At 39.2% G+C, this 17,710-nt stretch overlaps 1 protein-coding gene across 1 annotated transcript; it reads right to left on the bottom strand.

The window, feature by feature from the left end:
• Positions 1-14,195: 14,195 nt before the first annotated feature.
• LOC124274890 (sodium- and chloride-dependent glycine transporter 2-like) lies at positions 14,196-16,047 on the bottom strand. Its single transcript, XM_046710258.1, has 4 exons — positions 15,951-16,047; positions 15,364-15,464; positions 14,920-15,093; positions 14,196-14,341 (listed from the first exon to the last, which is right to left on the bottom strand). Exons 2-4 carry the CDS (start codon positions 15,451-15,453, stop codon positions 14,207-14,209), a joined length of 399 nt encoding a protein of 132 aa, XP_046566214.1. The 5' UTR covers positions 15,454-15,464; positions 15,951-16,047; the 3' UTR covers positions 14,196-14,206.
• Positions 16,048-17,710: the final 1,663 nt, after the last annotated feature.

Here is a 17,710-nt window from a genome sequence, read left to right as displayed (position 1 = left end):
GGCAGTCCTCTTCCTCAAAGTTTATATGACAGTCTTCTTTCTCAAAGGTTTATATGGCAGTCTTTCTTCCTCAAGGTTATATGGCAGTCTGTCTTCCTCAAGGTTTATATGGCAGTCTGTCTTCCTCGAGGTTTATATGTTTATATGGCAGTCTGTCTTCCTCAAGGTTTATATGGCAGTCTCTTCTTCCTCCAAGGTTTATATGGCAGTCTGTCTTCCTCAAAGTTTATATATGACAGTCTGTCTTCCTCAAGGTTTATATGACAGTCTGTCTTCCTCAAGGTTTATATATGACAGTCTTTCTTCCTCCTCAAGGTTTATATGACAGTCTGTCTTCCTCAAGGTTTATATGACAGTCTTCTCTTCCTCAAGGTTTATATGACAGTCTGTCTTCCTCAAGGTCTATATGACAGTCTGTCTTCCTCAAGGTTTATATGACAGTCTGTCTTCCTCAAGGTTCATATGACAGTCTGTCTGTCTGTCTCCTCAAGGTTTATATGACAGTCTGTCTTCCTCAAGGTTTATATGACAGTCTGTCTTCCTCAAGGTTTATATGGCAGTCTGTCTTCCTCAAGGTTTATATGGCAGTCTGTCTTCCTCAAGGTTTATATGACAGTCTGTCTTCCTCAAGGTGTTTATATGACAGTCTTTCTTCCTCAAGGTTTATATGACAGTCTGTCTTCCTCAAGGTTTATATGGCAGTCTGTCTTCCTCAAGGTTTATATGACAGTCTGTCTTCCTCCAAAGGTTTATATGACAGTCTGTCTTCCTCAAGGTTTATATGGCAGTCTGTCTTCCTCAAGGTTTATATGACAGTCTGTCTTCCTCAAGGTTTATATGGCAGTCTGTTTTCCTCAATATGGTTCTGTATATGGTTTATATCTGTCTTCCTCAAGGTTTATATATGGCAGTCTGTCTTCCTCCATTTTTATATGGCAGTCTGTCTTCCTCAAGGTTTATATGGCAGTCTGTCTTCCTCAAGGTTTATATGACAGTCTGTCTTCCTCAAGGTTTATATGACAGTCTGTCTTCCTCAAGGTTTATATGACAGTCTGTCTTCCTCAAGGTTTATATATCTGTCTTCCTCATGATATGGCAGTCTGTCTTCCTCAAGGTTTATATGACAGTCTGTCTTCCTCAAGGTTTATATGACAGTCTGTCTTCCCTCAAGGAGTTTATATGACAGTCTGTCTTCCTCAAGGTTTATATGGCAGTCTGTCTTCCTCAAGGGCAGTCTCATTAAAGGTTTTATATGACAGTCTGTCTTCCTCAAGGTTTATATGACAGTCTTTCTTCCTCAAGGTTTATATGGCAGTCTGTCTTCTTTCAAAGGTCTATATGACAGTCTGTCTTCCTCAAGGTTTATATGACAGTCTGTCTTCCTCAAGGTTTATATGACAGTCTGTCTTCCTCAAGGTTTATATGACAGTCTTTCTTCCTCAAGGTTTATATGGCAGTCTGTCTTCCTCAAGGTTTATATGACAGTCTGTCTTCCTCAAGGTTTATATGACAGTCTGTCTTCCTCAATTTTTATATGACAGTCTGTCTTCCTCAAGGTTTATATGACAGTCTTTCTTCCTCAAGGTTTATATGACAGTCTGTCTTCCTCAAGGTTTATATGGCAGTCTGTCTTCCTCAAGGTTTATATGGGAGTCTGTCTTCCTGAAGGTTTATATGGCAGTCTTTCTTCCTCAAGGTTATATGGCAGTCTGTCTTCCTCAAGGTTTATATGGCAGTCTTTCTTCCTCGAGGTTTATATGGCAGTCTTTCTTCCTCAAGGTTTATATGGCAGTCTTTCTTCCTCAAGGTTATATGGCAGTCTGTCTTCCTCGAGGTTTATATGGCAGTCTTTCTTCCTCGAGGTTTATATGGCAGTCTTTCTTCCTCAAGGTTTATAAGGCAGTCTGTCTTCCTCAAGGTTTATATGACAGTCTGTCTTCCTCAAGGTTCATATGGCAGTCTTTCTTCCTCAAGGTTTATATGGCAGTCTGTCTTCCTCCATTTTTATATGGCAGTCCTCTTCCTCAAAGTTTATATGACAGTCTCTCTTTCTCAAGGTTTATATGGCAGTCTTTCTTCCTCAAGGTTATATGGCAGTCTGTCTTCCTCGAGGTTTATATGGCAGTCTTTCTTCCTCGAGGTTTATATGGCAGTCTTTCTTCCTCAAGGTTTATAAGGCAGTCTGTCTTCCTCAAGGTTTATATGACAGTCTGTCTTCCTCAAGGTTTATATGACAGTCTTTCTTCCTCAAGGTTTATATGGCAGTCTGTCTTCCTCAAGGTTTATATGACAGTCTGTCTTCCTCAAGGTTTATATGTCAGTCTGTCTTCCTCAAGGTTTATATGACAGTCTGTCTTCCTCAAGGGGTATATGACAGTCTTTCTTCCTCAAGGTTTATATGGCAGTCTGTCTTCCTCCAAAGTCTATATGACAGTCTTTCTTCCTCAAGGTTTATATGACAGTCTGTCTTCCTCAATTTTTATATGACAGTCTGTCTTCCTCAAGGTTTATATGACAGTCTGTCTTCCTCAAGGTTTATATGACAGTCTGTCTTCCTCAAGGTTTATATGGCAGTCTGTCTTCCTCAAGGTTTATATGGCAGTCTGTCTTCCTCAAGGTTTATATGGCAGTCTGTCTTCCTCAAGGTTTATATGACAGTCTTTCTTCCTCAAGGTTTATATGACAGTCTGTCTTCCTCAAGGTTTATATGGCAGTCTGTCTTCCTCAAGGTTTATATGACAGTCTGTCTTCCTCAAGGTTTATATGACAGTCTGTCTTCCTCAAGGTTCATATGACAGTCTGTCTTCCTCAAGGTTTATATGACAGTCTGTCTTCCTCAAGGTTCATATGGCAGTCTTTCTTCCTCAAGGTTTATATGACAGTCTGTCTTCATCAAGGATTATATGGCAGTCTGTCTTCCTCAAGGTTTATATGACAGTCTGTCTTCCTCAAGGTTTATATGGCAGTCTGTCTTCCTCCATTTTATATGGCAGTCTGTCTTCCTCAAGGTTTATATGTCAGTCTGTCTTCCTCCTCAAGGTTTATATGACAGTCTGTCTTCCTCAAGGTTTATATGTCAGTCTGTGTTCCTCCATTTTTATATGGCAGTCTGTCTTCCTCAAGGTTCATATGGCAGTCTGTCTTCCTCCTCAGTCTTTCTTCCTCAAGGTTTATATGGCAGTCTGTCTTCCTCAAGGATTATATGGCAGTCTTTCTTCCTCAAGGTTTATATGACAGTCTGTCTTCCTCAAGGTTTATATGGCAGTCTGTCTTCCTCAAGGTTTATATGACAGTCTGTCTTCCTCAAGGTTTATATGACAGTCTGTCTTCCTCAAGGTTCATATGGCAGTCTGTCTTCCTCAAGGTTTATATGACAGTCTGTCTTCCTCAAGGTTTATATGACAGTCTGTCTTCCTCAAGGTTTATATGACAGTCTGTCTTCCTCAAGGTTCATATGGCAGTCTGTCTTCCTCAAGGTTTATATGACAGTCTGTCTTCCTCAAGGTTTATATGACAGTCTGTCTTCCTCAAGGTCTATATGACAGTCTGTCTTCCTCAAGGTTCATATGACAGTCTATCTTCCTCAAGGTTTATATGGCAGTCTGTCTACCTTAAGGTTTATATGACAGTCTCTCTTCCTCAAGGTTTATATGACAGTCTGTCTTCCTCAAGGTTCATATGGCAGTCTGTCTTCCTCAAGGTCTATATGACAGTCTGTCTTCCTCAAGGTTCATATGGCAGTCTGTTTTCCTCAAGGTTTATATGACAGTCTCTCTTCCTCAAGGTCTATATGACAGTCTGTCTTCCTCAAGGTTCATATGGCAGTCTGTCTTCCTCAAGGTTTATATGGCAGTCTTTCTTCCTCAAGGTTTATATGACAGTCTGTCTTCCTCAAGGATTATATGGCAGTCTTTCTTCCTCAAGGTTTATATGACAGTCTGTCTTCCTCAAGGATTATATGGCAGTCTGTCTTCCTCAAGGTTTATATGACAGTCTGTCTTCCTCAAGGTTTATATGACAGTCTGTCTTCCTCAAGGTTCATATGGCAGTCTGTCTTCCTCAAGGTTTATATGACAGTCTGTCTTCCTCAAGGTTTATATGACAGTCTGTCTTCCTCAAGGTCTATATGACAGTCTGTCTTCCTCAAGGTTCATATGACAGTCTATCTTCCTCAAGGTTTATATGGCAGTCTGTCTACCTTAAGGTTTATATGACAGTCTCTCTTCCTCAAGGTTTATATGACAGTCTGTCTTCCTCAAGGTTCATATGGCAGTCTGTCTTCCTCAAGGTCTATATGACAGTCTGTCTTCCTCAAGGTTCATATGACAGTCTGTCTTCCTGAAGGTTTATATGACAGTCTCTCTTCCTCAAGGTCTATATGACAGTCTGTCTTCCTCAAGGTTCATATGACAGTCTGTCTTCCTCATGGTTTATATGGCAGTCCGTCTTCCTCAAGGTTTATATGGCAGTCTGTGTCTTGTCTCGATGTAATAATTTAATCAAAGACTGAGTTTATATCAAGGTTGTATGGGGTGAAAGTATCGCACACCATGTAATGTACACGTTGTAGGATAGCAATAGAGAAATGGTAAAATACGCTAAAAATCAATCAAAGGTAATTCCCGCATACCCCAATACTTTGATCGATTGATTGTTATCTTGCACAGTGAATTGGTCAAAAGTACGCTTTTGTACATGTAGGTATAGTAAAGCAAACGGAAAATAGCCATATCTTTGCAAGATACATGTTCAAAGGATCAGACTCAAAATAGTATAAGTTCACTTGTTCTTCATTATTACCGAAACGATTCTTTTAAAGAACAGTGCACATGTACACAGTTGTCACGAACGTTTGCTTCTGACCAGTAAGACATGACACCATATTTGAAACACCTGAATGACATGGAAAATTGAAAGAGGATCTGGGCTTATAATATTCCCTAAAGCTAATTATATATTTTAGAACATGAGTATGTTTCACAGATACGTGACATTGTGCACCTTCCGGTGATATTGTGGATATTAACAGATGCATTCCTCGAATACGGCCACTACCTGAGAGAACTTCATATCACTTCCGTCCGTTTTAATTACGATATTGTATTTTGTTGTGCTATTATTTGCTGATGATGTCATTCTTATGTCTAGTTCTGTAATTGGTCTTCAAAATCAACTAGATGTACTTTCAGCGTATACAGATAAATGGCAGTTGAGTGTGAATCTAGATAAAACAAACATTGTTATATTCCGTAGAGGTGGTCCTTTGTCGGCTCGAGACAAATGTTTTTATTAAAGGTAAACGTATGAATGTTGTGAATGATTATAAATACCTTGGCATATTGTTTACCCATACGCTGAATCTGAATAAGTGTTTACTTAACCTGGCGAGGAGAGCAAAGAAAGTTCTTTTACATCTTCACTCTGGTGTTCCTGTGCTCTGTGTTATTCCACCGACTATTTACTTCAAATTATTTGACTCTCAGATACAACCAATTTTACTGTATGGATCTGAAATATGGGGTTTTAAAGAGTTTTATACCATAGAAAAATTCCTTTGCTTGCCTGTAAAAAGTTTCTAAATGTTGGTTTGTCAACACCAAATGCTATGGTTTATGGTGAATTTCGGAGGTTCCCATTGTACATATCATCTTATTGTCGTTGTTTAAAATATTGGTGTAAAATAATTCATATACCTGAACATCGTGTACCTAAAAAAGCCTTCAATATGCTTTTACATCTTGATTATCTTGGAAAGAATAACTGGACATCTCATATTCGCACCTTACTATTTAGATATGGTTTGGGTTGTATTTGGTTATTACAGACAGTTGGCTATTGGTATGTTTAAACAGGAATGGCATTCAACTCTTAATGAAAGTTCTAGATATTATTCATATCGTCAATTTATGTTGTTGCTTGAGCCAGAGTGTTATCTTGCTCACCTTCGCTACAGAAATTTTCGCAATGCTTTTATACGATTTAGATTAGGCCTTAATGATTTATTAATTAACCGTGGAAGATGTTTCTATGGAAAAAAAACCAAGATTATGTTACATTATTGAAAACGAATTCCACTTTCCACTTTATGTTTATGTGTCCTGTATATGAAAATCTAAGAAATAAGTATCTACCGCAACTGTCTTTATCTCAAATCAATGTTAAACTATTGTCTTCCTTTCTTTCCTGCAAAGAACCTCCAAAACAACACAAAGTTGCCCTATTTACAATGCATTTTTGTTAAGAAAAGAATTGATTAGACAGAAAGATTGATTAAATATGCTATTGTAAAGATGTATCTCTTTTGTACATGGGCCTATAGCCTTTCATACAATAAAGAATTGAATTGAAAATTGTATCTATTTGCTGCAGCAAGAACTCAGGAGACCTCACAAGAGACCTGTCAGTTATTCCAAAATGTTTACCAATACTAGGTTATTGCTATTTTAAATATATGATAATAGCTCAACTAAAATAATAGTTGTATCTGATCTGTTCCCTGAAGTTATATCATTAGGTATGTTGTTTTAAACCGGATTAGGGGTAGATTTCTAAAACCATTGCCTACAGCTGATTGTGGATTGCGAATACTCATGGTAACCTTTATTTCTACCTATTGACGATGCCTTGCAGAACAGAAAATATAATGTTAGCGGTAAATCACGATATCTGATGTATCCGAAATTTCTTTTACCAGGTTTGTTATCACATTCACTTCCTTGCTGCGCTATGTTATAGTTTCACTCTTCCAAGTGTTTACACAAGTCAATGCCATCTTAGCTGGTTCTTTATTGTCACCCTGCGTTTTGATATACGGAATGCTGTTCTTCCATTCTCGTGTAGGTGTCCATGAAATGCAAAACGTCGATATATATTTCAATTATTTCAGACTTGGTGTTTTGTTTTCCATGTATAATTTATTAATTGTTTTATATATACTTATATTGTTATAAAGCAAACAAGGGGGTTTTGCAATTATTAAATCTAAACAATATGTCACCAACATTCTGTAGTAACTATTTTTAGAATTCCCTCCTCCCCTTCTATTTGCGGTACAGAGTTGTGTCCATTGGCCATCGAAAGAACCTGTGCTTGCAGAGTTCGAATTCTAGTTCTCCCCGATTATTCTCGAGGGTATCATTACAGTAGAAAACATCTAAGACGTGCTGTGATGTAACTGGAATATCATCAAAAGCAGCGTCAGACTCGACTCATGCCTTTTCGTACAACAAGCTTAATATTATAGTTTACGCTAAGCACCTTTTGATGGAACAGGCCATGCTTAGCATTTTCAGTTGTCAGCTGAAGACTAACACAACTGAGCAAGTGTTACCGTTTTCTGTACCTTTTGTTGGCTTTTGTTCATCGTATCCCAGATGTGTTACTGTCAAGTCTATCCGTATGATGGTGTCTATTTTACCAGTTCATATCATCGCAAAATGATGAATGCAACAAATGATGAAAGATTCCAACCAACAAAAACCTTGCATACCAGGGCCTCCTTTCACAAAGCACTAAGGTGATCGTAAGTCGCTAAGGTAACCTTAGTGCAATGTTAAAGAATGGGAGTTAAGGTTAATCTTAGTAAAGGTTGCTTCGTGAAAGGAGCCCCAGGGCTACAAATATAGAATCGGGAGATGCTGTACCGGGAGGATTTTGTTTGTTTGTGTAAGTACATAATCGAATCTGGACAAGTCAATCCAGTGATTGATCATCTATCTCTGCAATTTGGATACGATCACATGTGTCATCCAAGTCAGCAACCCTGACAATTCGATTTGGCAAGTCGCCCCTGGGCCTGCACGTCAAGCATGGGAAACTGAAGATTAGTTCTAGCCGGATCTTCACGGGTCAGGTGTTACTGATGTTAATCGTCAGGAATATGCGACTGTGTTCTAAATGTGTCAACTTACCATCTGATAGTTACTACATTGGTTCGCTAGTTGGGTGCAGGAATTTATTCAACATGAAAATTAGAACCTTTTTCAGAGTGTTATGATTTTTCCCATTTGTCCCACATTTGTCATGCAGATAGATGCATGTCACACATTGTTGCAAGATATTCTTAATCAATTAATATTACGGTTCTTAGTATTGATGGAATAGATATCAGACTTAGCTAATAATCACATATTCAAACTATATGCAAAATGTCAGTCCCCAAAATATCAAAATTGACTGATTAAACTAAATTAAGAATATGGTCATTAGTATAATTATAGTAAACATAAAAATGTGTTATAATTAGGTAATGTTCGGTAACAATCTTAAGAGACCCCTTTTGGCCACTGTTCCTCCATCAATCTCCCACAACATCAATGATATGGCTTTCCCAAGGGTCGAATGTGATACAATTGATTTGAATACAGTAAATATAGAAAGATGACAGGCAGGTGGGCGATTTTAGGTGCGCGCCTTGAGTGACAAGAAGTATATCTTAACAAGCCAGAGCGTCTATTTGACCACTTCAACGTTTATAATTAGACAACGGGATCACAGTTATTTAAGCCTATTTATACCATGGCCATGAAACTTAACACATAGATGCGTTGTCGGGTTTATAGACTGAAGAATTCTGTGTTTCAGTGACAGTGAGTGAGTGATTTAAGATTTAAAGTCACATCGGCAATATTTCAGCCATATCGTGACTAAAACAAATTCTATATTCATGATAAATACACATAATTTATAAAACCCTGTCAACGAAGGACAGTAAAATTACTAGATTATCACAAAATGAGTTAAAACTAGCTAACATATATCTTTAAAAGTAAACAACTATTTTGGACAATACAATGTAAAATGGGCTATTCATCGCCAACAACTGAAGGTAGATCACCATACTAGGGTTCACTGTGACAGTCGTGTGAGATGTCGCCTCTGCCGGATGCGGCCGAAACATGAGGAATATGGATCAAACTGTGATTGTAGAGCTGATTTCAGATCATTACTTATAGTGTTAGAGATAAGCGAGTCCATAAACATGCACCTGCACTAGTAAATATATCCTTCCACTCTCGACGTATATTGCTTACGTCATCCATGCAGCATTTTTATGTCATTTGAATTTAATTGTGACGTAAGTTCTAAATAACGTCAGAAGGGACAATGAATCTTCATTACCATACTATTGTTGACGTCATTCAATAACTGTGTTTTTAGACGTCAGTTGTGATCAATGATCACATGATCACAAATCATTTCCTAGTAGATCTAGGGTAATGCAACTATGAATATACAATTGTGAATAGTCCTATATAGGTGAATCCCTTCCATCAACAGAATCAAAGAGCCAAAAACATGAATTGTCAAATCAGACAGTATATAAGCATTCTCGAACCATACCGGTAACTGTCCTCATCCCAACATCATGTTTGTTTCTGTTTTCATACCACACCTATTTCTCCCAGATTACCAGGGGAATGGCGGCCATGATTGTTACATCGAACTCTGAGGAGCTAGATAGGCATTAATCAACATGCGATGATTAAATGTTCAAAACCCTTGGCTGACATGATCCAGTCGTGAAAACAGTGACTGACTCACAATTTGGAGTCAGTATTTCAGCTGACTAGAACAGTTTTGCATACATAATATACATGTACTTTTTATAATTTCCAGTCATCAAAAGACTGTCAAGACCTCGACTGCCACAGACGGTGTCTAAACGTACCATACAGATTCGAATCTATTTTACTACGTAAGATAATACAATATTTAAACAACTGAAGGTAGATAAACATACTAGGGACCATGGGGATTTCCAGTACTTTTGCTTCCTGTATGGACCTTAGTCGAAAACAAACAAATCCAGACACGTTTCACGTGTAGTCCGTGAAATACTCTTTTGCATCTGTTTAGATAATATTGTTTACAAGCTAGCAGTCGTGCAAAAATGGTTTTCGTTCTTGTCACAAATATTTGATGTCATAGTGATTACAGATTGCAAATAGGTACTTATTCGTACATTCATTTCACAGATACAGTTTAATGGAGCTATTCTTCGACAGTACCTGCTGGTGTGGATGAGTGCCCTGTTATGTGAACACCTTCAGTGGAACAATGTTGTTCGTGGCATTTGCAGTGATCAAAGGCTGACTTCTTGTTCAGAGAACAAGTAGGATAATTCTTCTAGGTCAGAGTGGAATCATGGGAAGGACAATTGGTTGACCTGGGTAATGATGAAACGTCTTCCGTCTCCTCCAAGAATGGCTGTTGCTGAAGAAGGATGTCTTTGTGATGTAAGTAGTCCTTTTACCGAGAAGAGTCTTCTTACCGTCATTATTCTCACACTGGAGATGAGACAGCATCCTTCTTAAGTCCACGGGGCACCTGTTCACCTCTTGCCAGTTGTATATAGACTTAAACTGTGGCATAGTATTAAGGACTTCGGTGAAAAAGTCAGTGACCTTGTCCTTTTATTATTGTTTTTAGATGTTTAGAAACATCTGTCAAGTGTCATTCCCTCGGCTCAGGTATCTAGATTGGGTATCGTGTTCAATGATCAGAGGTTTGTTTGCGGTACGACAATCACCAATATATATACACTGAGGAACAAAGGGGTGGTGGGGTAGCCTAGTGGTTAAAGCGTTCGCTCGTCACGCCGAAGACCCGGGTTCGATTCCCCACATTGTTACAATGTGTGAAGGCTATTTCTCTTGTCCCCCGCCATGATATTGCTGTAAAGCGACGTAAAACTAAACTCAGTCACTCACTCACTGACGAAAAAAATATACTTTAGTAAATCTATGAGTTGATTTTGTCGTATGTTCTTTTTTTAGTTTTTACATATCTGAAGGTCAGCAGTGACTACGCTGTATTTGCTTTCAGCATCCAAAGAATGATAATAGATTTTGAAATTGAATAAAATTATAAATGAAATAAAAATATATCGGATAAGACACCACTGGTATCAATGGTATCTTAAACATAGTATTTTCAATATTCAATGAATAAGACTTTTCAACACAAATTTACATTCCAAACATGTTAGTGGTCATATTTGTTGCCCAGTCTATATTTTGCACAAAGCCATAGGTAATATTATAATTGCGTTTCTGGAATGAAAGATTGTTCCATAAATAATATTTTCATCCCTCGCTTTTCAGAGACATGATGCAGCTTTCGTACAGACATCAAGTGGCTCCGATTATTGACCGTCAGATTGAAATATTTCGGCAAGGCAAAGTCAAGGCCACATACTGCACGTGCCACATTTGACTATATGTACAAGCTAACGCTAAGACATTTGTGCCTTGACGTAGAACGGTACCGTTCCAGGAATTGTAATATGTCGTTATTGATTGAAAGTTTATTAGCTATTGTGATTAAGTTTTAAATTGTATTGATTTTGAGGACTACTGTTTGCAATGTTATCTCATGACCATGAAAGAAACAGTATGGCCGGGCTTCTTACGCCCGGGTAACCGGCTTCATGGGTGAAATGATATTTTCGACTGTACATAATTAATGTGATGACCAATATCCTTGTGTCAATGTAAAGCACATCAGATGAGACGAATACATTGTAGTATCAGGCACAACAATTTAACATGGAGCTTGGGCGATGCAATTTTAGTGCCAACGGGCCTCAAAGGCCCCGGGACCCGGGCAGAGGGTTAATTTCTTTGAAAAACATTGACGCAAGTACATTTAAAACTCAGGAGAAGTAAAAAAGGAAATCAATACACAGTCAACACTGAAACCTGGCCACGATGCTTGTTCAAGAAATACAAAATGGTATTTTACGGTAGTTTCAAACTGTTGTCTGACACCTGTCGGCTCGTGTGTTCTTCGATGACTGTACTTGTCTTGTCTGTCTCACAGCCCCTGCACCACATCATTTTCTGTTCAGCCCCTGCTGGGCTCCTTTTCAGTTTCAAAATAAAGCTATATATTTTCAGGGCGTTATTCCTGGACTGCTACCATCTCAGAACGTGCAAGGGGAGACAATCCGTGTGAACGAAGGGCTAGTAAAATGAATTTTCACAGAAAGGGTTTTCCCCGATCCTAGTCGCTACATCTACCTGGTGTTGGGTAAGGGGATCGAGCTTACCGTTTTCTACAGACGGTGGTACGACGCGCTATTATACGTGCGAATACACAGTGCCCCTAGCAACAAATGTAGCGAAACATGGAGTCAGTATGTCTGAAATCTTGGTCAAGGCGCCGATATTGCTGAAATACTACAGTTGTGACTATAAACTTTGACTCACTCACTCACTTCTTGTGTTGAATGGTGTCATCGTCGCTTTCTGGTTAGTTAATATCAACCTGTTCTTTTCGTTCCTTGGTTGTTCCAAAGTTTGCGAAAAGGATATTCTGACTTAACTTGTGCACGGAACTTTGTGTAACAGTAACGAGCACTTAGATCTGATGGTGAGATTGATTTAGCACAAAGATAATGCACAGAAACCATACTTATATAGATCATCCATCAGTTATTGAAGGCTGGCATGTGCAACGCTAATTCTTAGTTGGCAGCTGTGTTCATCTCAGACAAGACTCAAGTTACTATCGTGGATTAACACCGAAACGGCGCTAACTGTCAAGCAGCGATGAAAATAGATGAGACAGAACGCTTTCCATATTCGAAGCATCAGTTTCAAAGGTAGAGGTGAGTTGACTGTACGCTTCAGATTCTATCATGTGTATTTGTTTACAAATCATTATCAATTGATCATAACACGGGGTGAGAGTATCCCGCTTCATCGATTGCACAAAGCCAGGGCTAGTTAATAGTTCATCTGACAGAACAGTTCTGCTAATTGTCAAGCAGCGATGTAAATATATAAGACAGAACCCTTTCCATATTCGAAGCATGATTTTCAAAGGCAGAGTTGAGCTGATTGTACGCTTCAGATCTTGCTCCCGTCCTTAACAAAAGCCATGGCTAGTGAAAAATTCATCTGACAGAGCAATCACGTAAACTTAAAACAGGAAAAATAGGGCATTGCATCGATATAATTTTTGTCATTGCCCCGGTACAGCTACCATGAATCGTTTTGAAAACTTAACTAATGACTTGATCGCAGTAAGATTGTTCAAACAACTAGTGAGCCGTATCACTCTCTTTGCAGAGAGATCTGACTCGACTTACCTCACAACTTGTGAAATGTAAACCACAAAGTTTCGAGCTGCAGGAATAGTGCTCAATATGAAGAGTAAGCTGGGTGTTTGAAAGTTGATCTCGTTTGTCAAATCTTTGTGTGTGAATCTAATATGAAACATATTCTATATTTACATTTCAGGTGGGTGAAGTCCTACATCTGAATTTGTAAACGTTATATAAGGAGCGTTTAATTCAACATCAGAATAACGTAATGGATCAAGACTATGTTATACCATAACCTAATGGTGCAAGATCCCTACTTCATTCGGGCCACTTACAAACAAAACAAAAATTTCAAGAGCCAACCACAATCTACGTTACTGTATCAATCGGCTGATCATGGTACACCATGGTTTCACAAGCACTCAGAACATGTGCTTCTTCAACTAGATCGCCCTTATTTTAGTGAGTGAGTGAGTTTTAGTTTTACGCCGCACTCAGCAATATTACAGCTATATGGCGGTGGTCTGTAAATAATAGAGTCTGGACCAGACAATCCAGTGATCAACAGCATGAGTATCAATCTGCGCAATTGGGATATGATGACATGTGTCAACCAAGTCAGCGAGCCTGACCACCTCGATCCCGTTAGTCGCCTCTTACGACAAGCATAGTCGCCTTTTGTAGCAAGCATGGGTTACTGAAAACCTATTCTACCCCGGATCTTCACGGGTCGCCCATATTTAAACATAGACATACACTCACACTTTTTATTGAAGATAACCAGCATCCTAACAACACAAAGCTAATGACGACAGTTAAATAGGATCCCAAGCTTAATTAAAACACCGCCTAAAACAAACGTAATACAAGTTCAAAGATTGATTGCAAATTTAATGTCAATTATCACTGAAATATACAGATATCTTCTTCGACATGGGCGGTATACTCAGACGGAGGTCGTTGTTCATAATGTTGATCACATGTTATGCCTGTCCCGGAATCAATGACTAACAACTCCTGTCTAGCGAAAGTAACATTATACCGTAAACATACAAAGTACAATGAAGATTGATTTTCTAATAACTGGTGGCAGATGACGGAGGTATTGGAATGTTATGATGCCAAGATGTTACGAGCTTTTTGATCACTGACATGTTACTTTGTAAACACACTTGTCATATGGTCCTTCAAGGAATACTGTGTATGTACAAGGTTGTCTCGGTACTTCCCCCTGTACAGGGGATCAGAAGGACGCCACACATCCTCGGGGCGAAGAGCCATTTGGATACTCTGAAACATTAACACAAAAGTTATACTTATTGTGTCAAGGAATGCCTTCAATATTTCAATCTGGCTTGAACATCTGTCTTAATTCATTCATTCATCGGATCTCACATGTCTGAAAGGAGAGTCGATTCGAATCGACTTTGCTTATGCCATCAATCACTGGTTTGTTTACGAAATCACTTGCTGTACGACATGCTACATCACTGGGAGATTACTGATGGACAGAGATGCCCATGTGCGCAAACACAAATCACAACTTCCCTAAAAGCCCAGAAAAAAAAAAAAAAAACAGATAAGGGAAAAAAAATAAACAAAAAAAACCAAAAGAAACCAACAACAAATATTTGCATATTCTTAACCGATCTTATGCGAATCGGCGCAGACTTCCTTTGAATTGTTCTCACATTTGAATAGTTTCTTAAGTAGAAGTTGGCGTCCAGTAGTGCTTTCACAAGACGAACTTAACACTAACCTCTCTGAACGTGTGGGAGGCCATATGCTTTTCACCGCCAGATTCATATAAACTGGCAATGGAATAATGGTGTCCTAAAGTGCTATCACAAGACGAACTTAACACTAACCTGTCTGAACGTATGTGACGCCATATGCTTCTTCACAGCCAGAATCATATAAACTGGCAATGGGATGATGGACACAGAGGCGATGAACCAGCCGATGATGCTGGCGTAGCCGGGGAAGGTGTACTTGCCGTAGGTCGGCGGTTGGTACTGAAGGAGTGTCAGGATGAAGGCAGTCTGAAATATCCATCAGAAGCTTCATGTAACATGAATAAAGTTTGTTGCATTCTGAACACCTCAGGGAAATCCATACTTTGTCATACATCCTCATGAAAGGAATCAGCTGAAGAAGGACAATTGGGCAAATAAGTTTTATACCTAAAATAATTATCATTTTAATGTTTAAAACATAGATCAAATTGACCACAATTAGCCCTGATGTTCGTGCTATAAGCAAAAGGTAAGAAATTGATTTCCAATCTCTATTAACAACCTTCGATCACTTACAAGGAGCACTGCTGGTATGACGAAAGCCCAAAAGATCTTTACGACGATCGGAAGTGGTTTTCCAATCATCATCTCAACATCCTTGCTCATCTGCTTCACTCCTGGAATACATGTATGACATCGTATAGTGCACATACACAAAGTTTAACAGCAAACCAGGTATGATTTGTTCAGCTTCATATAAAATTACAAATAGATATCGTGCTGACCTAAAGGCATGTCCAGCTGTTCAACACGAAAACGTTGCTATATTTACCACAAGAAATAGAACAGAAGAAAATGTAAAATATATACTGAGGGAGGGTTGGCGATCACATGAAAGTTACAAGTGCTCCCTTTATTTGTTCTCCAGGTTCTTCACAAGCTATGCGATACAAAGCTTGTGAAGAAACCTTGGAAAAACTAAGGAACACTTGTCCTTTCATGTGATCCCTTATTTCTTTCCCTCAGTATATCTCCTTAGTCAGCGGAAATACATATCGTAGGATAAACTAACTTACTATTTATATTTTGTGCTAACTGCATCAGAGATAGTAACGCCCAGAGAAATAGGCATTCATGTGGTAATGATTTGAAATGTAGCTCACCATAGATATAGACCACGGTAACACATTCCAGTGTGCAGAACAGAAAGACTGATAAAGCACTTATATACCAGTCCAGGAGCTGAAGGGTGTATGGGCCGCCCTGAAACCGCAATAAAAATCCTAACAACAATAACAACAACATCAACGACGACGACGACGACAACAACAACAACGACAACAACAACAACTAGCAACGGCGATGGCGACGGTGATGATGATGATGGTCATGAATATCCACGCATCCTGCCCCGTGAAGATCCGGGTTAGAATTGGTCATCAGCAACCCATATTTGTCGTGAGAGGCGACTAACGGAATCGGGTGGTCAGGCTCGCTGAATTGGGTGACATATGTCATTGTATCCCCATTGCGTAGATCGATGTTCATGCTGTTGATCACTGGATTGTCTGGTCCAGAGACTCTATTAATTACAGACCGCCGCCATACAGCTGGAATATTTCTGTGTGCGGCGTTAAACCAGCCGGCCAACCAACCAACCAACCAGTCCTTTGAGGGCATCATAACTAGGTCATAGAATTTGTTCCACGTGGAGCTTCAACGCACCGGTACCATGTCCGAAGCCATAAGGCGAGGGCCAAACGTAAATCTTACCTGCGTGCAGAGTAAGATTCCTGCAAGAAAGCATATCACACATACACCAGCGGTTACAAGCCAACGCTTTCGTGACAGAGCTTTCGGGTATTTGTCTACAAGGGCTGTTGTGATGACCTCCACGTTCATGAACTGAAAGCAAAAAAATGTACATTAGTAGTCCTCCAATCAGCTGTCATGACTGAGTGAGTGAGTATGGTTTTACGCCGTTTCTAGCAATATTCCAGCAATCTCACAGTGTACTCATTTGGGAAATCGAACCCGGACCTTCAGCGTGATGAGCGAACGCTTTAACCACTAGGCCGCCCCACTGCCTTTCCTGTGATGAGGTGATGGCCCCAAGACTGTGTGAAATGTGTCTGCGTCCGCTTTGTTCGGCCAAATAATTATACCCAATGTCACTAAACTTACCAATCATGTATTTCCTTTACGAGGGCTATTACAGCCTTGTCTAACGCTTTCTTCTTAATATGTGATGTTCTCGTATGGCACACATATGGAGGACACTTTCATTTTGAAACAATTTTCTTTTGTACCTATTAGTGAGTGTTAATGTACGTAACTACTTGACTTGTCTTTGCATGTATTTATGACGTGTCAGGAGTGTGGACACCTAGTATCATTACGGAGTGATATTCTTAAAACATGCTGGTGAAGTACAAAGGAGTGTCCTTTTAACAGTGATTTCTTATCATTTTTTAAAAATTTAGTTTTCGTTTATATAAACGTCTGCATTCAAAACTTGCCTGTTGAGACTACGGCTTGTCTGTCCTCACAACGTTCATGATCAATGTTGCATACTCACGTAATGTACTCATATATGGCAAAATGGAGACGCCCACCTGACAATCCAGGCCCACAGCAAGAAGCATGAGGAAGAACAGGAAGGACCACAACTGAGGCACCGGAAGTTGCGCCAGAGCTTCTGGGTAGGCTACAAAACCTAGTCCTGGACCTTCATCACGATAGGATAACAGTATTGTATAAACTTTCTTCTGTTATTATCCTTGTGTACTTTTTATCCTTGAATGAGTACATAAGACTTTATGGTTGTAATAAACGTTCATCATATATAATATGTCTGTGTATATAATATAAGTATGGGATGTCAGAGACTGATAACGGAATTTCATTTTCTGTATTATCATGC

The sequence above is a fragment of the Haliotis rubra genome, unplaced genomic scaffold (genome assembly GCF_003918875.1).
Source record: "Haliotis rubra isolate DU_JTF1 unplaced genomic scaffold, ASM391887v1 Scf1952, whole genome shotgun sequence".
NCBI lineage: Eukaryota > Metazoa > Mollusca > Gastropoda > Lepetellida > Haliotidae > Haliotis > Haliotis rubra.
This window is presented reverse-complemented; position numbering and strand designations above follow the sequence as displayed.